Raw genomic sequence first — 24,066 nt, forward strand, 5'->3', positions numbered from 1 at the left:
TTGTGAGTTTCAGCCTGCTGAATTTCGCTCCGATGATGAGGCTAGCCAGGAGCTTTTACTGAGCCATGCTGCTCGGTCGGCTCCAAGCCACGCCCCCAGCTTTGAATGAAATACCGCCTTTTCAGTTTAGCATTCATCTTGGCATGCTTGCAGTGCCTTTTAGGCCTAACATGGCTAAATGCAGTTACCTTCTTCTTGGGAAAAATATATCCCACAAGCTGGAGGTGGGGAGTTGAGGAAAGTAGGCTTGGGAAAAGGCCTAAAGGAGGGGTGCTACCAAGAGGTAAGGTTAGAAAAAGCTCCTGGATGGAGGGTGTTGTATATCAACCCCTTACACAAAGAAAGGAGGTGGGTTCGATGAGGAAATCTGCTGGAGAAAGGCTAAAGATGGTGGGCCTCAGAAGGGGGAAGCTAAATGTTTTGGAATGCCATAGGATAGGGTGTAAGAGGGTGTGAAACCCTTAGATTTATGTTTTATTTTTAAGTAAAACAATTAAGATAGTTCTGTTTCTGGAAGGAAGGCATGCTGATTAGACTGCACCCCTTTCATAATCTTCCATGGCAGAATTGTTGTGCACTCATCTGCCTTTGATGAGACAGTCTCCTGATACCCCCAGCACCAACCTTGCGGTGGAAGCAAAGCAGGTTAAAAGGTAAGGGGGCATTTGTGACCACTGCTGGAACACAAAGTTATAACAGGCAGAGTTGAATTTGTGGTCTTCCTCTGGTTGGGACTTTTATGTGGCTTGAATGGAGGACATTATATCATTAGAGTAGCTAGCTTTCCCATGGGATTTAAGGTTGGTTTGATGCAACATAAAGCTTGTCCAGGATTGGAAAGCCTTGGGTGGTTTGAACGGGTCCCAAGCATCAGTCCTGGGCATACACCTGTTCCAGGCTGCCAGAGATGTCCCTGTTACGACTTCATCATCAAGTCAGGAGTCTTTTTAGTGGTCTCCTTATAGGCCAACTATCTCCTGTACTAACTCTCACACCTGCTGCAATCCCTATGGGTATTTTAATTGTTTGATCCTCAGTGATGTTTACCACCACCTCCTCCTCCTTTTTCTTGTTCCTCCTTTTTCTCAATGCTTGACTCTCCTCCTCCATTCTGCTTTACTTTTCCTCCACCTCCCTTATCTGCTCATCCTCTCATCCTCCCTCAGACTTCACCCCCCTCTTTCTGTAGCCTCCTCTATCTATTGATGGTTTCCTCTCTTCCACCTTTGTCACTTGCTCTCCTTGTTTTTTTGTCTTGAATCGCCTCCTGTCCACTCTTCGCTTTTGATAATCACTTCCTTCCCTCCAAACTAATCCTCTCCTCCTTGGTCACCTCCTCTCCTTTGTGTGCTGCATAATCTCCTCCTTCCATCTAACTTGCTCTTCCTCCCCACCTCCTTAATTACCTTCTGTCCTCCCTTCTCTCTTGATGGTCACCTCCTTTCCTCCAAGTGCCCCTCTCCTTTTAATGGATCACTTCACCTCCTCTTTCCTGTCACTTTCCTCCTTGCCACTGCACCACACCATGCCTAACTGATCTCGCCTTCTATTTCTGACTCCGAAAGTCCATTGTTCTTGTCAACCTCTTTTATAGACTCATATGTACGTGTTTGGTTGGCTTAAGTCATTAATGGCTAGCAGCTCATGTGTACCCTCAAGCAAGTGTGATGCTACGTGCATTGCAAGACTACAATTTGGCCACCTGTGTTTGAGGTGCAAGTAGGACCCTACGTGAGTCTGTTCGCTAAAGCTTCCTTGGGCGCCATCTTGGAATCCAATGGCCTCTGGGGCTGTGTTCTCCGTGGTGCAAGGTGTGGTGGACTGCTGTCTGACTCCCAGCCGATAAGGGAGGAGAGCTCTGCATTGTGAGGGGGTCTGTAATGGTTATATAAGCAGCCTCGAAAGCGTTGCTGTTTGTGCATCATTGCTGCCTTGCAAAACAGGACTGTCTTTGCCGATTGAGCATCATGCATGTTTGCGGGTGCAGGTCCATTGCCTTTGGCACTTGCTTTGTTCCATTAATGTTGGGGAGCATTTGTTCTCTGTTAGATTCCATTTCCCAACTGTAGAGTTCACCACATTCCACATTCCTGTTAGCTTTTCTCCGGATCTGCCAGTAAAAGGGGAAGACTTGTATCTACTGTTATTTACCACAGAGTTAGCTTCCCCATGTAGGCAGTAGATTGTTGAACCTCAAGGCAAGATCATAGCTATAGGTGCAGTATTTGGGGCACCAGACGCCATACATACCGGTTACCCTGAGTTCTATCTGAGAAAGCGTTGGCTTGGGGTCTTCTTGTTGAACCAGGACTGGGTGCGGGGTGAAAGCGGTTCCTTTTCCACTTGTACATTACGTCCCAAGGTGTGTGTCCTTTAAGAGTTCCACTGTTCTTGGAACAATGTTTATTCTGGGGTTCCTGTGGGATCCCCCGTCTACCTCCTCCAAGCCCTACATCGTGGAGCTGGTGGTGGCACCCACCAGCCCCGAGGGTTAGTCCAGTCCGATCATTTGCACTTAGACATGGGACCTGGTCACGCCATTTAGGCCTAGAAAATAACTGAGTGACTGGCTGTGCTGGTGGGGTAGATTCCCCCACCGCCCTAATTAATGAGCAGCTACTGTATTTGACTCAATTTCATTGCATGCATTTGTTTATATCGTTCATTCAATTATTTGTCTTTCCCTAATTTGTCTCATAAACATTGCACTGATGTTTTCCAGGCACTAACTGGACTCAGCACATACTTTATGACATGGTATACACCATTTCAAACCAGGAACCGCCAGGAGAAATACCAATGCTTGAATTTGGAACTCCACAGAAACTTGAGGTTTGTATGGAAAGCAATGAGGCTTAGTTTTGCATCTTGAAAAGGCTTTGGAGAGTATTCGAATTTCACTCTTTCGGGGCAGCATTAGATAATTCCCTGTTAAAGATCCCTTCGCAAGGATATGGAACAGTCTGGGCTAAATAGAGCTAAACCTATTTACGTGGCGAAACAGATACCGACTCTTAAGTGGTTGGTATAGCTCAATGCGTTTCCATCATCTCTTAAAGGGATAAATAAAAAAAAAATACTAGCATTCTCCGTTTTAAAACTTCCTATGTAAAATTTTGAGCTATTCAAGCTCAAAATTTGCAAAAGCAAGCACATGGGTGCATCCATTTTGTGACATGGAGGCCCTCCTGTGCTGGCTTTTGCTTTTGCGGCACTAATGAAGGAAAAGCCAGCCAGCTGTAGTAAACAAAAGCTACCGCTGGGTGGCTTTCCCTTCATTAGTGCTGTAGGCGGAGGACGGGGACCGGAGACCAGAGCAGGAAAGCTGCAGCTGAATCTCGGTAAGTGCTATTTATTTTTTTTTTTAAATAAGCACTAGCTGCGTTTTTTTTCTTAGTTTTCCGGAGGAGCCTGAGAAACTTGGAAAGAAAAACCACAGCGTTTTCCAACACAATAACGTTGTATTTATGTTTGCGGTCGCTTCAAAAGCGACCGCAAACATAAATACGTTTTTAAAGCTGCGGTTTTATTTCTAATTTTTCCGGGCTCCTCCAGCCAGATTCAGGCAGAAACAAGGCGGCATTGCGGAAAACAACCGCGTTGTTTCTGCCTGAATCTGCTTTCTCATTTGGGGCTCTCGTGCTCCCCACGGGGAGCCCGAGAGCCCCAAATGGGAAAGCAGATTTAGGCAGACACAACGCAGCATTTAGCATTTCCCATTTAGGTCTCTCGGGCTCCCCATGGGGAGCCCGAGAGCCCCAAATGGGAAATCAGCTGTAGGTAGAAACACTACGCGGCATGTAAACATAACCGCTTTGTGTTTCTGCCTGCTGTGGCTTTCACTTTGGTTCTCTGGTGCTCCGGGTCTCCGGTGCTCCCCTGGGAGCACCGGAGACCCAAAGTGATAGCCACAGCAGGCAGAAACACACGCGGTTGTGTTGGAAAACGCTGCGGTTTTTCTTTCCAAGTTTCTCAGGCTCCTCTGAGCCGGAGGAGCCTAAGAAACTTGGAAAGAAAAACCGCAGCGTTTTCCAACACAATAACGTTGTATTTATGTTTGCGGTCGCTTCAAATGCGACCGCAAACATAAATACAACGTTTTTAAAGCTGCGGTTTTATTTATAAGTTTTCCGGGCTCCTCCAGCCCGGAAAACTAAGAAAAAAAACGCAGCTAGTGCTTATTTTAAAAAAAAAAAAAATAGCACTTACCGAGATTCAGCTGCAGCTTTCCTGCTCTGGTCTCCGGTCCCCGTCCTCCGCCTACAGCACTAATGAAGGGAAAGCCACCCAGCGGTAGCTTTTGTTTACTACAGCTGGCTGGCTTTTCCTTCATTAGTGCCGCAAAAGCAAAAGCCAGCACAGGAGGGCCTCCATTTCACAAAATGGATGCGCCCATGTGCTTGCTTTTGCGAATTTTGAGCTTGAATAGCTCAAAATTTTACATAGGAAGTTTTAAAACGGAGAATGCTAGTATTTTTTTTTATGTTGCCTATCTATTTTTTAAATAAACATTTTTACTAGACCATCCCTTTAACTACACAAACAAAATGAAAATGGGTTGGGTTAAGAATTGATGCAAATGAATATCAATGAGCCCTGGCCGTAAGGATACGACAACCGCTGATTTGCATTCAGGAATTGTTCGGTAATGTGCAGAGTTAGATCCTGTGGTAGGACGCAGGCTCCTAAAACTTAACATATTAGGGTAGAGTACTTAAACTACTTGACCATTCTATTACACACAGTCTCTTCTTTATCTGTGATCCATAGGATGATTTATCTGACTACCTTTATGCTTTTGGATTGAAGAGAAACGTACGGAATAAGAACTTGTTTTCCGGTCCGGTCCTCTCAGCCGCACACACATTGGATGTGCTCCTCTCAGCAGACATCCCCATCTCCATCCCTTTCACTACACCTTTCTCCTGGTCTGACCATGCTCTCCTGTCCTCTCATCTTGAGTCCCCCACCTAAGCCTCTGCCCACACTGCCAGTCTCCTCCTCTGTCATTTGACTGATGAAGTGAGTGTCAGTTGCTGCTTTTGCCGCCACTTACATTCCCTTTCCCACTCCAGCCACTGACTCTCACAGTGACACAGCGCTTGCTAACCTTCACCTCTCCATCACCATGGACCCTTGCCCCTGTCATGAGGATCCGCATGACGCCTGCCTCCAAGTGTAACACCTGGTTTGACGCCGACCCAGCCTCTCTGAAACGCACGTTTAGAGTTGCACTTTGAATCCACGCAACAGAGCTCTCCTCTTTAGCGAAGACTATCAAATGGTAAGGTTTGAGCCATTGGGAGATGCACGCATAAGTGGGTGTGTGGAAGGGATTCTCCCAGTTGGGAACTGGTTCCTAATGGAACCCCACCTTGGGCAGATCTGCCCCAGTACTCCAGCTCCACGGATCCAAAATAAGAAAACCGAGAACTTGAGGTTCAAATCATCTTGCTGGTAGCAAAGAAATGCCATGTATTAAAGAATGAGAACCATAACAGTTCATTTTTTGATAGGAGAGAAAACATTCTTGCGAACTAGGGCTTATGATGACATCTTGTGGAAGAGACTCCTTGCACCATGAATGGAGCTTAGGGGTCACACTTCGTCTTCTGAAGATGCTCAGTGAATATGTAAGAATTGTGGAACTTTGTCTTCTCGAAAGACATTCAAAGGATCTCTGTATGTAGAAAACCTATGCAGCGGTTGTCGTGTTATTGGACTGCAAATTATAACGAAAGAATATTTTAAAGGGGTGAAGAGACACTGCACCTCAATGAGGATGCCCATCTAGACAGAGACATATGTCTGATGTTTCTGATAATACTCTTGTTCGGAAGAGCATTGCCTAGCATTCTGGTTCTAGACCACCTTTGGGAGTGGGACCATCCTGATATGCATATGAATAGCTCTCCTGTAGTACGGCATGGCGAGCTGAAACGTGACTTTAGATCCTCCTAAGAGGGCACCATTTCAAACAGTTTTTGTGGGCTTCATTTTTCTCAGTAGAGGGCAATAATGGTTCTGGCAAATGTGGCTTGGGAGGGATAATGTTAGATTTCAAGGTATGGTTGCAGTTTACCCCTGCGATCCACCTGATCAATGCCCCTCCCTCTGTGTTGTAACATCGGCCACAGAAGACCTTAATAATTTGCTGAGACTCCAAGAAGATTCAAATGTATTCAAAATAAAATCAGCATAAGGTGTATTAACTTTTCATAAATAGGTAGATTTATCAGTATATCATCAGGCAGATGGTTCAATGGAATGCACCAGTGCTAAAAAGGGGGAGGAAGGGGCTTGCTAAGGGCCATACATTTCACTCTCTTATTCTCTCTTTCTCTTCTAAAATGCCCAGCCCCCCCCACTAACCCAGGTGTCCCATCTCCACAGGTCAATGGGCCTCATTACACGGTAGGCGGTAAGGGTTTACCGGTACCGGTATTTTACCGGTACCGGTAAATCCTTACCGCCTTACTACGAGGTCCCTTTGCGGGTTGGGGAATTTAACGCCTGCTTTTTGCAGGCGTTAAAAACCAACACGCAAAGGGACCAGTGGAGCTAATTACGGTACCGCAATTTGCGGTACCGTAATTAGCGCCTTCCCCATTCCCATAGAGCCCTATGGGGCAAAAATGGGAACGGGGAAGGGCAATGGTGGAAGGGGGAATTACCGCCCCGCCAACCTTGGAATGGGGCGGTAATTCCCCTTTCCACCAAGGCGGTGCCGGTATTTTACCGGCATGAACCATGGCGCTAATAGCGCCATGGTTCTCCGCCTACCGTGTAATGAGGCCCAATATATGGTAATTCTTTCTCTCTACTTTCTTGGTCCTGACCTTTCTATAAATAAGGTCCTAAAAGCAAATGGCTTACCTGTCTAAGCTCCCTCAGTGACTTCTTAGGCTGGCCTTGCACTATTAATGTTAGTTCCAAAGGGATTTTAGGGTTACGCTTTCCAGACACTCGAGCCCCACTACATCGTCTTCCTTCCACACCCTGATGTTCTTGCCTCTCTCTCTCGATCGCTCTCCCTTTTCTCCACCTACTCTCCTCCAACCTACTCTACCCATCGTCTCTCCTCACACTCCGACACTTCATTCTCCATCCCTCTGTTTGTTCGCTCTCTACTGTTTACCTCCACCTTCCGATCTTACCCGCCACTACTCTTCTTTCAGTCCCTCTACTACTCTCCCTATGCTACAACACTCCTCCTTCTGCACCACTACTCTTGCATCTCTGCACTACTTCTTCTTCTCCACCACTACTACTCTCCCCTCTCCACAGTACTACTCCTTTCACCTCTCACTACACCCCTCTTCTCACATCTCATTACACCCCACTTCTCACACCCTATCCAGAGATATGGTGCCCTGCTCCTTTTCCAAATATGCTCACCCCTCTGGCGCACCCTTTCCCTCATATGCCACTCCTACACTCCCTCTATTAGCCGTATTCTCTCACAACACCCACTCCTTCTCACTCTGCCTACAACCCCCAGACCCCTACTCCTATCTTCAGTTCTATACCCCACTGCTACCCTCACCTTAAACACTCTCCTTCGCTGCTTTGCTGTCAAAAACTGGTACCATTCTAGCTAAAAAAAATACCTTGCCTTGCACACTGAGAAGTCTGTATCCACCCATGCTCCCCTGCATAGTCCTTCCTCGGCCTGGTCTCTTGGTCTGCCTCCACCTCCTCTGACCGCACCCGTACAACACAAACTCTGCCTTTCCGCCGGTCTCCTTTTATACTGCGCCCCTGCTGGTTTTGCCTCCCCTCCCACCTCCATTGGCTGCAGTGCCCACCTGACCTTTCCCCAGGAGCAGGATTACACAGGTGAGCTACCTTATAAACCCTTCTAAGCACCTCCCCCTTTCCCAGCACAGTTTTGGAGAATGTCTCTGATGTGGTAACAGCCAGGGGCTCGGGCTGCGTGTTCTCCATGAAGCTTTCCTTAGGCTTTGGTGATTTTGGGTGCCTGTTTGGTGGGGGGTGAGGGGTATTATATGTCTCTCCTGTTCCCTTGCAGTCTTTAGTCACTCTCAGTTCAATTCCTGCAGCCCCCCACTCGCCTGGGGTCCTTCAGCGGTTGTCAGGTTGGGTGTTTAATGTCTCATTTCTGTTTCCTGGCTGTCCTTAATTCAGTTCTCATGGACCCTGTCTGGGTTTTCTCAGTTGCTCCAGGTACTCTGTGGGAGTTGGAGATCTGACATGGAGAACACAGTCACAAAATGCATCCCAGCACTTTTTCTGGCCAAATGGTGGCATCAGTAGCCACATGTATGGCACATGAGGGGTCTCGGAGGCTATGGTCCCTGATCTGTCCCCTGACCGGGACATTCACCTGTTGCACGCCTCTACTCTTTGTCCACTTTCTGCCAGATAACTACCTTTGCCAAGATGTTTGTGATATTCTCTCCTCCCCAACTTTTCTGCTCCCAGATACTTTGTGTAATTTGTGCCAAAAGACCACCTTTCCCGACAGGCATACCGACAGGCATAGCACCAAATGGCTTGGTTCACCCATGAGGCAATGATGAACATCCTATGGTCTTAATCCTGGTGGCAAAAGGATTCCACCCATTCCATGAACCTAGGAAACCTACTGCCCAGCAGCAGACCCTCTGGAAGGTTCAGGATTACGAGGACTTTGGTGTTCCAAATCGTATCCCCCCCACTTGGATTGGAACCATCATTGTTTTATATGTCATCCTCATAGCTATTACATGTCGCCCCGGGGTTCCTGTCCCGTCTGCTTTTCCGCAATGTACATTTCGGGCTTATGGTGTAGTTCAGCGACCCAATGAGAGCTGCTTGCTTCTAGTTGTTTTCATCAGGGCAAGATTGTGCATTGCCATGCCAAGAGGGTGAACCTTAAATTGATCGAGCAGAAAAATTACTAAGTCAAATTAATTCCAACAACCTGAAACTCTGTGATTTCTCTTAGTGACAACAGTTTGAATCAGTAATTGAGGGATTGATGCGGTCTGTGCCAAATGGTTTCCTTGTTTAACAATTATATAGTAAGGCAAAAGAACAGCAATCACTGTTCTACAAATAATGTGGCGCCTACATTGTAGGAGATTGTGCCATGCTAGTCCTCAGATCACCCGTTTTAAAAACGTGAACCATATTTTAGTTGGGCCTATCTGCTAAATCTTTGAAGAGCACCATCCCTTGTCCAACTAATTGCCTCCAATAGGAGTTAATCAACGTAAATTCTTATTCTATGTGATAATTACCACAGAACGTGTTTCATTCACAAGGTGGTCATCATTTCCGCACAGTTATCAGAGGCCATCTCAGTTCCTTAATTCGACCTATAATATTCAAATTAAGAGGGAATAAAATGTTGTCAGTAGATCGCAGCAAACAATCGGGTTTGAGCCCACAAAGCTGACCAACCTTGAAAATGTCGACAACAGTTTATAGCCAAATCCTGAATGGTAGAAACTATTTATGGCTTCATCTTATAATTCTCAGTATCATTCGCATCAGTGTTGCTGTCTTCCGGCAAACCTAAAAACTATTTGTAGAACTACAGATAAAAAGGTGTTCCGAGTTTCGGCACTGCGCTCTGACTTGTTTCAGAAATGAACGAAGTGAACCTTGTAACAATCTCTAGCCTTGCAGGGTACAGTAACAACATCTGATATAACTCTGTTTGAAGTAAGATAGTTCACCTGTTTGTGGTTTTTTAAATGAGGACACCACGCTGGAAGGACCAATCACTGTAAATCTCTTATCCTGCCTCACCTTTTGTCCCTCACCTTTATCCCTTGTCCTACAGGGAATTGTAGTCCCAGGCAGTGGGATAAGTGTACCAAAAAAAGTAGTGGAACTGTGGTCTCGGCAGGGGAGAGGGTATGCGGTAGCCTAGTGCAACATGTGACAGTGTTGTGGCCGGGGCATTGCAATAGTCCAATGGTCTAGTAGCTAAGGCTCCAATTACAACTTAACACTTGCACAGGGACATGAATGGACACATCCTCTATATAGAATGGTGAATTTGGTAGTAAAAAGTAGAGGAATGGTAAACAGAAAACAATTAAAGTAGTGGAACACCGCTCCCGACCGTTCCTGCTCACTTCGATCACTGGTCCCAGAACATCCATATAGTGCGAGAGGTGAATAGCAGGTTCTCATTTAGACGACCGTCCTTTGGCCTTCTCCTTCTTTCTCCTCTATAGGCAGGTGTCAGTTTGTACAAGACACGTAATCTACCCATGCACATAGTCTGTGTTACGGCAGCAGTTATGGCCCTCATCATTGTAAAGACTGGAGGGGGTGTCTGTACTCCTGCTCGCTATATGGCAGAGGAGAGGCACAGAGGACCCCCAGTCAAGATTCTCTATTTGGTAAAACGTGGGCGAGCAATCAAGGCCTAGCTCTCAGGAGGTGATGCAGGCTGGTTCTTAAGTACAGTGTAGTCCCCAAGCACCCACAAAGGAATGTCCACACACTGTATTAGTGAAAACACAGTCTTTATATAATTAAGGTTCAAGTATATATCACAATCCCAATAACTCACTTTGTGCTCAGTTAATATAAAATGGCAAATATATACACAGTTCTATTTGGTGCGACAGTTACTATGAGATTTAATTAAAGTGCATCAACTGTACTTAGTTTAAAGGTCACACAAATCAAGTAATAAAGTGAACCAACAATAGACATAGGAGGAAAAGCAGTTGGTTAGAACAATGGGCAGAATTCTGGGTCCCTACCGACCAGACCCAGTTCTGTGTGGAGATCCTCCCACCTGGGTAACCTGTAAAGTAAAAATATACTACAAGCCCAGGCCATATATTGTTTACAAGAGTCTTCCTTCCTTCAAAATAGTGCTACAACCCCAATGTACCTGGAATAGCAGAGTCAGGTCGTCAACGGATCCTTCTTGATCAGCTCCCTTTAGGGCAGGGTCCACGGATCGTCGAGATGCCACGAGGAAACAGGGTGAACACTGTTGTTGCGGCAGCAGCTTCGGTTCTTGCGGCGCTCATTGACAATCGGTCAAAAACCGGCAGATGCGTGCAGTTTACCTCGACGACGAGAGTTTGTTGCCGCAAGGAGACAATGAAGAACTTTGGCCCAGCAAGGGCGTTGAGTTGCCAGCGTCTCTGCGGTCTTTGGGCGCAGGAAACCCACCGGCAGATTCTCCTCGATCGTCGGCAGCCTTGACTTTCTCCGGCAGGATGAAAGCAGTCGACGAGGATGAGCAATGGAGTCCTTGTTTCAATGTTCTTAGGCAAAGGAGCACTGCTGCTTTGGTCGGCGACAGCTGTCGTCGACGGTGATGGACTTCAATGTTCGGGCGCTTCTCTTCGTGATTCCGCGGCAGTACCCGTCAGCAGCCTTTTCGAAGGGCTGACGTCCAGGGAGCTTTGGCAAAGATCAGCTGGTGCACAATGGTCCCTCGTAGCTCAGGAAGAGGTCTCCTAGCCAGGTCCTGTCTTGGATCAGTTCCTTGAAGGCAGAGCAGCTTTCAGATTAGCGAAGGACAGCAGCAGCAGTTCTTCTTCTTCCAGTGGGCTTCAAAGTTATGCATCCGTTTCGACTTCAGCTTCTGAATGATTTCTAGCAGTGAGAGGCCGCCAGATATACTGTTGATCTCCCATTCACTCTGCTGGGTCACACTCGGGCAACCAATCATTCAGAAGGGCATTCGGGCAGTCAGGCAGCCAATCAGACTTGCAGTGCATTCAGGCCATTCTTCTCCATCCAGACACTCACACCATGGGATGTGGATTCGGACAAGTACCCAGCCATTCAGCACTACACACTGCATTCATACAAGTTTCAGGCAGGGCTGTCTCAGTCATTGTGTCAACCACAAGATACTAGATGCCCACAACACAGAATGCGCATTCGTCACACACTCCATTCACCCAGGTCCCACCCCACGGGTGTACCCACAACATACGGTCATTGGGAAGACTCCAGCCAGTCTGGCCTGGACTTCCCCACAATACCATATATGGAACTTCCACCCAACAGCCAGTCAAGGGGAAGGGATAGAGTCAGGGCTTCCCAGGACTTCGGGGAATACAAGGTAACAGGCAATAGAAAGCAAGAGGCCACAGGGGCCATTTTGTTTCCTATCAGGAATCAACTGATTCCAATGGCAGGTACTCCCACCCGTGGGTGCCATAAGGGTATCCCAAGGGTCTGTTCACCAAACCAAACAGAGGAAGGGCTGCACCGCCAGGAGTCCCACGTGAATTCCTGTGTGGAAAACAAGTCAGAACATACACGATAAAGCAATAAAGGACAAGGATATGCAGGCCCTGTCCCTCCAATGTATTTCCAGCATCACAATCATTGATTCCATATTTCAATCCTCTGCAGAAAAAATACTCTTTTCCAACAAGCAAGCCTCGGCAGATTATATCTTGTAAATGTAAGACCGGGCATCAATGGTTCATAGTTGAAAGTCAGATGGTGCCTCCTCAGCCGGTAATTCCTGATCCGCCTGACCAAACATCTGATGAATTGCAGCCATGGAAGCTGTAAAATGATCAAGATTTTAATTGCCTGCTTTGACAAGTGCCTTAGCTTGAAGCTGGGCCACTGTGGGGATCCAGGAATGTGACAGACTGGTATCATTTGGTCAAAGACTTTTATTAAATTAAAAGGGGTTGGAAAAATGCTGCTGTGTCCCTGTGTTAAAGGTGTTTCCCTACCTAAAACTAAAGGTCTGTCGATGTCAGAATGTCCAAAGCAAAAACCCTCCTGTGTCCAAGGTACTATTCAGGCCCTAATGTCTTTGGCTTTCAGTAATTGGAAAATGTTCAAAAGAAAAAATGCACAACTCCAACAAAAAAGTTCCAGAGGGATAGAGTTCTTTGTTCCAGAGGGTATTTGTCTTCCCTTTTTATATTCAAAAGGTATCAGTTCCTTGAGTTTCTTTTCCTTCACAATACAAAACTGATATTCCAAACAATTTGATTGACAAATGTTAAAAAGAAAGATGCACAACTCCAATGCAAAAGTTTCAGAAGGATAGAGTTCCTTGTTCCAGTGGGTAACTCCCTTCTCCTGGATTTCTGTCTTCCCTTTGTTGTAGATTGAAAAGATATAAATTCCTCACGTTTCTCTTCCTTCACAAGACAACTGATATTCACACAACTTGGTTATGTATCTTTTATCTTGCCAGGATACCTGGTGTACTCCCCTGCCAGGTGTTCTTTCTTCTCTCTGGTTTTACACAGCCTTTGGCTCATCCTGATGTATCCTTCTCAGGACCCCTGTTGTGGTGATGTATTTCTTATGTATTGTTCTCTTTGTCCTTGCCTGGTGTGTTTCCCTACCAGGGCTTTCTTATTCACGCTTATAACTGCCTGGTATATTCTTTTGCCAGGGTCTTCTTGCAGACTGCCTGGTATACTCTCCTGTCAGCGTTTTCTGTAACACACTTATAGTTGCCTGATATACTTTCCTGCCAGGACTTCTCACAAACACACTTGCGGCTTTACCTTGTCTGATTTACCCTTCTGTCAGGGATGTTCTCATTTGGCCTTGCATACACTTCCAACTGTGATGTCTTCCTGACTTTGCAGTGTCTAATACTGAATCTGCCTGGTATACTATCCTGCCTGGGCTTTACTTATGTATATATCACGTGCATTAGTTGAACGGTAAGTCTTTAACTTCTTTTCGTTTTTTCCACTTAACAAAATTCCCTTTGGCGTTATCACTCTTCAATACTTTGTTTGCTTAATGTTCATATTCATGCGGCTGTCACTTTTCAATACTTTGTTTGCTTTAATGTTTAGTTGCATGAGGCACGGCACAAGGAGTTCTCGGTTGGCATCTGACATTCCTGCAGCCTCTTCTTTCGCTGACAACCTTCTTCTTCCACTTTTTTGAGCGGCATGGCTCCACAGCAGCTCCTGCACAACAAACGGGGTAGTCAATAAGAAGTCTAGGTGGGAAAACAATTGCATTCCTGTCGTTATATCCCGTAGCTTTTTTTAACACATCAAAACGGACTGTGGAGCACTATCTTAAACATACATTGTCATTATCGTGCAAGCAAATGCATCAAGACCACTCAAGCTGTCGCTCGATAAGAAGAACACCCTGACCCTGTCAGCAGAGGCTCTCCCTAGGTTGCCGGTGGTGCGCCGCCTTTCTAAAAGGGATAGAGAGGAAAACTGTCCCTAATAACCAATGACACATTGAATGAGTTCTAAAAAATTAAAAAATCCAAAAGCGGGGGATCTCAGACAAGTATACTAATTTAATCCAGTCAGATACATGTTCTCAAGATGCTTGCTGCCTAGGGGAGTTTCATGCAGCTTTATTAACCAACTACGTAGCAGACTCGAGGTGCTTCTATATGTCACTCCTGGATACTTAAAATTGAAACATCCCACGTGCGAGATAGAAATCAAATTACGCTCACAGAACCCTGTCTGCATAAACATGTGTAAGCAAAATGTAACAAGCGTATCCTAACACAACTTCAAGGATATCATCATAATCACAATGGGTCGACCGTTTTCGATGACTAATGGTACTGGTGTCCTCTGCTTCAGGACCTGGTGATTCACATGTCGGCATTTGTCTGTAAAAAATCTGGAGTTCCGGATTGGGTGAACACCTCCGTCCCCTATAGGGAGAAGGGGGAAAGCAATTGGTCAACCCCTCCCACTGTACAAGTGTACTAGAACATATTTAGAAAGGTGCAGCCATGTTCATTTTATCCAAGCAATGGTTGTGTCATAATCAAAAGACACCGGGTGTGCCATAATTATTAGCTGGCAAGGGAAAAGGAAGAGGAAAGGGATCTCCCTCTTAATGCATGGTAATCAGATCCTCTGGCCATGTAGTCATATCTGTAGTTTACTACTAAAGCACACATTCTTTAAGCGAATAAAGTGTACACTACTTATGAAACGCTACAAATTGCACATACCTCATAATTCAAACATGGATATTCTGGGGCTGGTAAGTGGAAAAATGCAGCATTCCAAATTTCTTCTCGCCTGTCCATGTCAGTTGCAGAGGCTTATAATTGCCTCGTGTCTGTGGGAAAAGTACGAGCACGTGAGATGAATGAGCATTGCCACACAAGTTTTGTTTTTATCCAAGTTAAGTCCAAATCAGGGGCGTGTCCTGTAGCATGTCACAGCTCGGAATTTCAGTCGGAGAGGGCCAGTGGTCACTAAATGCTTACCTGTGTTCACTCTCAGCCGTGTTACTGGCACACAACTCTGGTTTGCTGATGGTCAATGCCGCAAAGCTGTATGCAGGAGATGTAGCTGCTGTGCTACGTGGCCAGGAGGCGTGGCTGGGAATCTCCTCTATGGGTGCTCTGACAAAAGATAATGTGAAATGGTAACTTTTTGCATCTTTGGACAAAGGCATTCCCCGCCAACCTTAACACACTAAATGCAAACATATGACTACTATCGATGAATACTATTGATTCCACGCAGTCCAGAACCCTGGCAGTGGCTGCTGACTTTGATTCAGGCCACCAGCCAGGGTGAGCAACTGAGTCGCGCAGGGTATCCCTGTCGCCCGCTTTATGTAATGGACAGCCAGGCTTGCACTGTCCAATTATCTAATTGATGCAGAGGCTGCAATGTCCCCCCCCCCCCCCCGCCCTGCCCCAGCCAAAAGATGGGGGCGGACAATTTGGCATGCCACAAAAGTTGGGTGGGACTTATAGCCTCCTATAATTACGCCCATGCATGGGGTGCTGGCGTTGACAGAAATAAAACGCTACACCCCTGTGTCGGAGATCACAGAGGCGGAGCCCCGCTGGTAGCAGCGTAAAAGAAAGACCTGCTGCTCTGACCAGGTCCTGCGCCGCTCAGCGGCGAAAACGCAAAGCGTTTCAAGCGGTTGCGAGGTGACGAAGTGTGTCTCCTGCCTGAGGGGAAATGCAATCTGCGCTGACGTCAAAGCAGAAGGATGCCCTAGTAAGACCCCCGGCCCGATCAGCAGGGGAGTGCCATTTGTCCTCGCCAAGGCTGATGCCGGTGTTTATAAAGCACCTTTGCGTTCGCACATCACCTCATTTCAGAAATGATCAACTGCTGCCCAGGAACGGCAAGGACAGCTGCCAGAGCGACCAAGGGTACCCTATTGGCTGCTGCATGATCCCACACATACTGCCGCCAACACAGCGTAAGCTCCAGCAAACTTGAAGGGTGAGGGCAAATGGGAAGTGAAGATGGTGTCTGTCAAGATAACACCGGAAGCTCCTAAATAGATTTTTTTTCGATGTTTCAAAAAAGGGAAAAATAAAATAGATGGCAGCGCCCGCAATACGTGTGCTAGTGAAGCTTGCAACGAAAGATCCAATTATGCAAATAAAGGAAAAGAAAAATAAAGCATGCAGGACGGAGATGTAGTCTTAGGATCCCAGTGCTGCCCCTCAATGGAAGACCGTGTTAGGCAGAAACCTGTGCAGTTCCCTCTGGGACCACTGCAAAAGATTTAGGACTACAGGTGTTTGGCAGTAAACCCACTTGGTAGCAGTCTGTACCACACAGATTCACTTGGTAGCTGTGGCTGAGCAGTCAGACTTCCCTCAAGAAGAGTTAGGCAGTATACAGAGTATTCACAATAGGTCAAGAGAACACAGTAGAACAAGTAAACTCTGACCAGAGCTTGGTGTAAAAGAGATATAATTATTTATTTAAAACCACATCTAGTAAAACACACAGGCACTAATGTTAAGCAGTTCAAAAACACGGTCACTAAAAGATATACACTCCCTTAAAAGAATATTAGACAAGTCTTAAGTAAAGCCCCACTTATTTTCAGACAGCGGTGAGCGCTTAATGCAGATGGCATTCTAATAAGTCGTGTTAAAAAGGGAGAGAAAAGCAGAGTATAATTTGAAACGGATCCCAACACTTTCACAAGAACACAACAAGAGAGGAAGGCAAAGTAAAACCGTGAAGTTAGAGTTCAGAAGGCCGGATCCACTTTAAGAGGATCAGAACGAAATGTGTCCAAGGTCACATGGTTGAAGTGCACAAGAGTCTTGCAAAGGTTCAGAAAGAGTTGGACCAAAGAATGGGACCAGTTAGATGGTCAAGGCGGCCAGCCCAGTCCAGAAGGTTAAGGGATTATTATTACCTTGTAGCAATCTTTAGAAAGGGAGGCATGGCGGACAAGGTACCTTAAAGTGGTGAGAACACTCCAGCGGGGGCAGTTGTTCCTGGCAGCGGATGCAAGTCGGTGCTTCATCCGGGGGGAGAGAGGCTCTCGTCAGGGAGGAAGACAGGAGTCCGTTGCACTGCCAGGGAAGAAACCAGCTGCAGAGTTCTCAGGTAAAAGGAGCGGTCCTTTTATTCGCGGTCCAGTGGTAAGTGGCTATCCGGTTGCCGGGGTGCTTGGCACGGGCAATTCAACCACAAGACGTCCTGGGATGCGTAAAAAAGAAGGTAAACTGGGTGTGCCCACCAGTCAGGGGAAGAAGCCTCTCCAGCCTGGAGATCTTCTCTGTCGTCGGGAAGTGGTGAGTCGGTTCCGCAGGGCTCCACCGGTGGTGTTGTCGTGGTAGGTCGGATCAGCTTCTCCCTCATCGGATTCTCAGGTCCTGTGGCGACTTCTGAAGTTCCAGTCCCCAAAGCCCTGCTTTTATGCAGCACACCCCGATTCACTCAGCCTAGCTGTCAAACAAACATGCTAAGTGGTGAGCCGGCCGGCTCACCACTTGGCCCAATCACACAAGAGTGCGACTTGAGTTACCAAGGTAACTCAGTCCAGGGTGCCTAAACCCCCTCCCACACCCCCCGTGGTACCCAGATAGAGTGGCACCACTTTTGGAGGATTCTGTGGAGAAGCCCGCCAAAAGTGGAACAAAGGGCTCGACTTGGGTTGGAGTCACAGAAGAGAACACAAACGCCATTTTAGAATCGAGTCCTGGGAAAAAATACCAACCGGCGAATTAATATTAAATAAATAAACCGGCGGTATGTTCGAGGCTATGAGAATTAAATAATTAAAGTTGGTAGCCTCGAACAATGGGAAAATCCCATAGGGATATATTTGCGGTCCAATATAAAAAGTAGTATCCACTGTCACCAGCCAAAACTCGATCAGGTGGGAAGGAGACGTGCCCCCTCGACTAACAAACCCCGGGGCAATCGAATTGCCCCGACCAGTATGTCCACAATATGATGGTTTGTACCAGTTTCTGTTAATATTTTGGGACTAGTAAAGCCAATGGTGACTTTACATGCCCTGAGAGACAGTAGTCAGTCCCAGGGTATGGAGTCTATGGTGGGGTGTCACTATGACACCCCTGTGTCACTGCACGGAGGGTGCTGTGTAACACACATAGTAAAAACACATGAGACCCTATGGAGTAAAGGACCCCATAGCCCATAAAACACATTAGCAGCCAAAGGAACACCATCAATCATGTCCAAGAGTGGGAGAAAAAGAGTCTCACTCTTGGCAGGAGAAAAAAACAAACTCCAGAAATCCAGCAAAGCTGCTGGGGGAGTCAGTAGGTTAGGAAATTCAGCCTAAAGAGAGAATTCTCCCTAACAGACTGTAACCAGGTGCTATACACAAAGGCATCCCTCTGTCCAGTCCAGACATTTGGCAGTGTCAGTGACTAAAATAGAGATGGCAGCATATGTTCTGATTCTTTTTTTGTTCTTTTTTTTTGTACCTTGCACATGGCAGGGCTTAAAGAAATGGAGTGAAACTCTTTAATGTTCCTCTCCACGGAAATCCTTAGTAAAAGGCAAAAGATTTATTTGGTTTGAAGAGAAACAAAAGTGTGTGTGTGTGTGTATATGTGGGCTGCCTTCACTTTCATTTTACATTTTCAGTGCTCCCCAAGCCCAGGGAAGCACAGAAAACGTCAAATGAAAGGCAAAAAGCAAAGGCGCAGCAATTATAAATACAACAACGTCGTATTTCTGACTGCGGCGGCTTTCGCTTTGATTTGTTGTATTTATAAATGCTGCAGTTTTCTTTCTACAAATACCGCATCATTTACAAATACAAAAACGTTGTATTTCTGACTGCGGCGGCTTTCGCTTTGAGTCTCCTGGGCTCCCCCAGGACCGGGGAGTCCAGGAGACTCCAAGCGAAAGCAGCCACAGTCAGAAATACAATGTTGTTGTATTTCTAAATGCTGCGGTTTTCTTTCTACGTTTCTCTGGCTCTGGGAAATGTAGAAAGAAAACCGCAGCATTTTTAAATACAACGTTGTATTTAGGCTTCCTGTGGCTTCAGCTTTGAGTCTCCTGGGCTCCCCTGGGTCGGGGGAGCCCTGGAGACTCAAAGCTGAAGACACGGACGGACGTTTGTGAATTGCCTCGCTCGACAGCAGGAGGAAGTCTTTTACCCGAACACCTTGGACTGCCTGACCTAGTGGCACTGGAAGAAGGACTACTTTGGCTGGGCTCTGCCCTTGTGACGCCCACACCGCTTGGAAGCCTCCTACATTTACCCAGCAGGCGGCGCGCGCGCACCGTGGGAAGTACAGAGGAAGTACTGTTTATTGGCGTGCCGTGCTCTGTGGAAATTGCCTGGGATTAACATCAAGCATTTGTTTTGCCTGCACGGACGTTCGTGAATTGCCTCGCTCGACAGCAGGAGGAAGTCTTTTTCCCGAACACCTTGGACTGCCTGATCTAGTGGCACTGGAAGAAGGTGACTGTTCAATCTCCAGTATGCATAACGAGCATGCCTAGTACTCTAGCGCCACGCGAGTACACTGTGCACTGAGTGTTCATAGGGTGTTTAGCCTAATATTCATCTTGTGATTTTTATCGTGCACGCGAGAAGTGCACTAACGTTGTATGTGGGTGGATGAATAAGCTAGTATATTGATTGCCTGTTTTTTTCTGTCCCTTTCTTTGGAAGGACTACTTTGGCTGGGCTCCGCCCTTGTGACGCCCACACCGCTTGGAAGCCTCCTACATTTACCCAGCAGGCAGCGCACTTGCGCGAAGTACAGAGGAAGTACTGTTTACTGTTCAGTGTGCAGTGCGCTGGCTGCTGGGGGGGTAAGGTAGGTTGACTGCAATAATTGTAAAACCAAGGCGCTCTTTGGATTATTTGAGCACTGGGTAATCAGCTCCTTCTACTCGAGTTAATATGGTGAATGGTCTCCGTAGTGGGCGACAAATCCATAGTAAGATGAGCAATGATATGGTTGATACTATGTTAATACATGCAGATAATGAGGCAATGGTAGACTCTGAGAGTGAGGAGAACAACGCATCTAACAAGGTGGGAACGTCGGCATGTGTAGAAACCCTTGGCGATTTGACTGGTAAAATAATACAGCCTGACATCTTAGTGGAAACCATGCCCGAGAATAAGTCTGATACCGCACTAATGACCTATAACCTCAAAGCAATGAATCATGACTCCGATAATGGCGTTCTGAGTGAAACCTCAGGAGATTATCCGAAGGGTGATTTATTAGCAAAAATGGGTATTTCCACCACTAAACCTTGATTCTCTGATGTTTCAATTATTGCACCTGCAATTGAGGCATTGTTGGACAGAAGGATGCGGTTCTCTAGAGGGCCCTCCACCCCAATTAAAGCCAATAAGTACTGTATGGAAGATGTACATGTCCATATTGATGCTGATCTAGAACCGAGCTTGAAGGACCAGGTGGATACCTTTTTTGACGACCAAATTGGTAACAATGAGGGGAATAAGGAACTTAAAAAGTTAGGGACCAGTTCTCCTTCAGAAATAAAAATCCCCTCTGAAGGGACTCCTAGGATGTCGGAATTTCTTCCGGCTTTGGTACCCTGCCCTGTTGAACCACAAATTACCTTGTCGGCCCTAGAAGCCGAGGCAGAACGTAACTTAATTGAGTCCTCTGATATTGGAGCTGAGTTTCCGGTATTGTCTACAATCCTGAATCTTCTAGATAAAGGACATGATCAGACGCATGTCCAACTTGGATATTCACACAGTTTGTTAACTGACCTTCTTACAAAGGTCAACAGAATAGAGGGGTTATTGTTCACGTGTGATAAGGTAACGGCTCTCTCTAAAGGGAAACAAAGAGTGAGCTCCTCACTGAACAATAAAGCCTCCCAAACACCCGCTGACCCACGATTGGGATTCATGGCGACAACTACTTTTGCTGCGGTTACGGCTGGTGTTACTACCAAAAATGATTTGCCTGTAGCAGCAGAAATAAAACATCTAACTGAGCTGGTATCGGCCAATGCAGAGGCCATACAACAAATAATAGCCAGTATAACAAGGGGCGATAGTAGTGAACAACTTTTGGACGTTCAGATGATTAATGATGATGTGATTGCTGTTCCGATTCCTTCGACACCTAACCTACCAAAAGAGGAACTTTTAGATAGTCCCTCAACTCTAACCAATTTGATTGATTTAGAAGATGAGGCTCAGTTAGGTCAGCAGGAATTGAGAACGCCGACGATTGAGGCACAGGTATATGAACCTGTCCTGTCAAGGAAACAGAAAAAAATGCTCCTGAGAGCTACAAAACGTAAAATAAATCAAGCAAAAAACCTAAAAACAAAGAACCAGAAAATGACTCTTAAAGTTACTCTGGATTCATTGAAGGTCGATCCAAAGAACTTGTCGCAACTGAATAAAGAGTCAAGGGCAGTATTGAGCATTGACACTACACATAGTCCTGGCGATCCACAGCAATTGCCGAATAAACACAACACAGGAAGAGATTTGGGGGAGACTGCTGCGGGAGAGCAGGGTTGTTCGCCCAAACAAAAACAAACGGACTTGACAAAGTTCTTTCCTGCCTTATATATAAAGAAGGTCTCCAATAAAATCAAGGTTGCAGCTGTGAATAAAAGCACGAAAATAACAGTTGCGAATAAACTTACTATAAATAAATCTAAGATAAATAGTAAAGGACAGGCGGACTTGGATCGGCCAGTGATGAATCAACCCCCCCCTACAGCGGGACCTTCGTATAGTGCTAACAAAGCTCCTGTATTTAGGGCAGCAACTGATGAGGGGGACGAACTTGAAGAGTTGGGTGCTTTGCAAGGAAAGCAAAGTATAAATAGGGACCTCAATAGGTCAAAATTAGAATCATTGATTCAGAGTGATGAGTTCTACGCTGAATCCTGCTCTAACGATCAAGTGGCAACAAAAGACGGAATGTTTCTAACCCCTGAGATGCCTTCTATTATGGGATGGGAAAGCAAACAAATAAACTCTTCCAAAACGAGCTTAAATCGCTCGGCGTTGCTTAAAGCCTTTCAAGAAATCCCAGCACTACGTACGATTAGAAGTAATGATATAGATTGGGTTCGTTTGGCTCACAATAATCCCACGCGGATGATATGTGGCTATCAGTCACACATCATCTTAAAACTGATTTGGGCTCAGCGTGAAGACCTGGAATTACTGGGATTACATCCTTGTCTCTTTAATACCAGTGAACTTGCTGAAATTTTCATTACGACTGTTCCGGATTCCCCGCAAATAGCTAATGCAGTGGGCTCCCTACCACTGATCAATGAGGAGGTGCTGAAACAATTTATGAACCTAGCATCATCCCTTACGGGTATAATGAGTATGGGGGCTTTGACTGCACCTGCCCCGCATCCTAAATTAGGAAGCAAATAGGATGAAAATTTGGGGATTGGGATTTTCTCGTGGAACTCATGCGGAAGTGCTAATTTAAGGTCATGGAATGAGACATTAGATAGTGACAGTCGCCCTGGGATTTGTCTGATACAGGAAACTATGTGCATGGGTAACTTGGTCCTAGAAGGGTTCGATGCTTATCTACAGCCTGCTAGAAGAGGTGATCAAGGCCGTCCTGCTGGAGGCCTTGCAATATTGATTGATAAGCAGTTAAAACTAGAATCCTCTATTGTGTGGGCTGATGAAGCTTTACTGGTGGTGGGAATTGTATACAAAGATATCGTGGGTCAAGAGATTCTGATTGTTGACTTATATTGGAATGAGGTCGCAGTTTCTTTTGAAACAGTCACTAATCGTCTGAACCATATTTTCGAACAGGCTGTGATTCAGAACCTAACCCTGAATGTAATCATTGGAGGTGACTTCAATTCCACCTGTGTAGTCATAGATAAGAATGGGAAAGAGGCTATACATGATGTAAAAAAAAAATCCCAGGCTAATGGTTTAAGGTGGTTGGAATTCTTTCTCCAATGGGACATTCAATGTGTCCCGTTCCTACCAGGGAGCGCCCATTATACCTGGGCAAGAGGTACCTGTGCGTCACTTATTGATTATATTTTTGTGTCTACTAGGCTCTTAGAATTAATGGACCCTATAGCGATTTGTAATGTTGGGAAGGGAGATCATTTATCCTTGAACTCTAACCTTAGATTAAATGTGACATTTTTTGATAATATTCCCATGTTTACTGCAATTGAATTTGATCGCGCAGGAGCCACAATTAAGTGAACTTCTAGCACGTGTAATGAAGTTACCGCCAAAATTGAAAATGATATCTTGATCAACAGGAGTTGTGTCTCTGGTGGTATCTCGGGGGTCATTGTTGAGATCCAGAATTCCATTAGAGTTGCATTTCATATCGCTTGTTTGATGAAATATAAGGCTACTAAGCCTATAATTACGCACCATCATCACTATAATTTAAAAGTAGTCGCTGTAAGGAAAGATAAACGTACACTGCTTAGACAGCTTACTAAATCTAATGTTCCAAACGATGTTTTTAATGAAAGCAAAGCCCATATTAACACGACCTACAAAAGACACCTAAAACTAATGAGGTATGAATTGAGAAATAAGGATAATCAACATCTAATTACTTTATTATTAAAGAACAATACTAGACAGGTGTGGGTTACCATGCGATCCCTGTTTGCCAATACTGAGTCAAATGGAGAAGCGACAATATCGGCAGTTGTCTGGATGGCGTACATTAAGGCTAAATATACTAAACCTTCGGCTTTCTGCGGCCATAGGGATATTTTAATCTTTAGGCCTACCCGGTGTGGCTGCCCATGGTCGATAGAAGACATAACCATAATCATTAAGAAAACAAAAGGATCTAGAGCCCCAGGTCCGGATGGGATTCCACCGTGTCTTATTAAACTTAACCCGGACTTG

General features: G+C 45.8%; 1 protein-coding gene and 1 non-coding gene across 2 annotated transcripts in view; one reads left to right on the forward strand and one right to left on the reverse strand.

The window, feature by feature from the left end:
* Nucleotides 1-24,066, forward strand: part of LOC138510512 (sulfotransferase 6B1-like) — a 205,988-nt gene that overhangs the window by 27,570 nt on the left and 154,352 nt on the right. Inside the window, exon 2 of the mRNA XM_069626215.1 lies at nucleotides 2,723-2,832. Within this exon, the coding sequence (XP_069482316.1) occupies nucleotides 2,723-2,832 (110 nt within the window). The remainder of the gene's footprint in view (nucleotides 1-2,722; nucleotides 2,833-24,066) is intronic.
* On the reverse strand, nucleotides 18,648-18,762 carry LOC138512819 (U5 spliceosomal RNA). Its single transcript, XR_011281533.1, has one exon. It is a non-coding gene; the product is annotated as a U5 spliceosomal RNA (small nuclear RNA).

This window comes from Ambystoma mexicanum, chromosome 6p, assembly GCF_040938575.1.
Source record: "Ambystoma mexicanum isolate Mex_15411 chromosome 6p, UKY_AmexF1_1, whole genome shotgun sequence".
NCBI classification, from domain to species: domain Eukaryota; kingdom Metazoa; phylum Chordata; class Amphibia; order Caudata; family Ambystomatidae; genus Ambystoma; species Ambystoma mexicanum.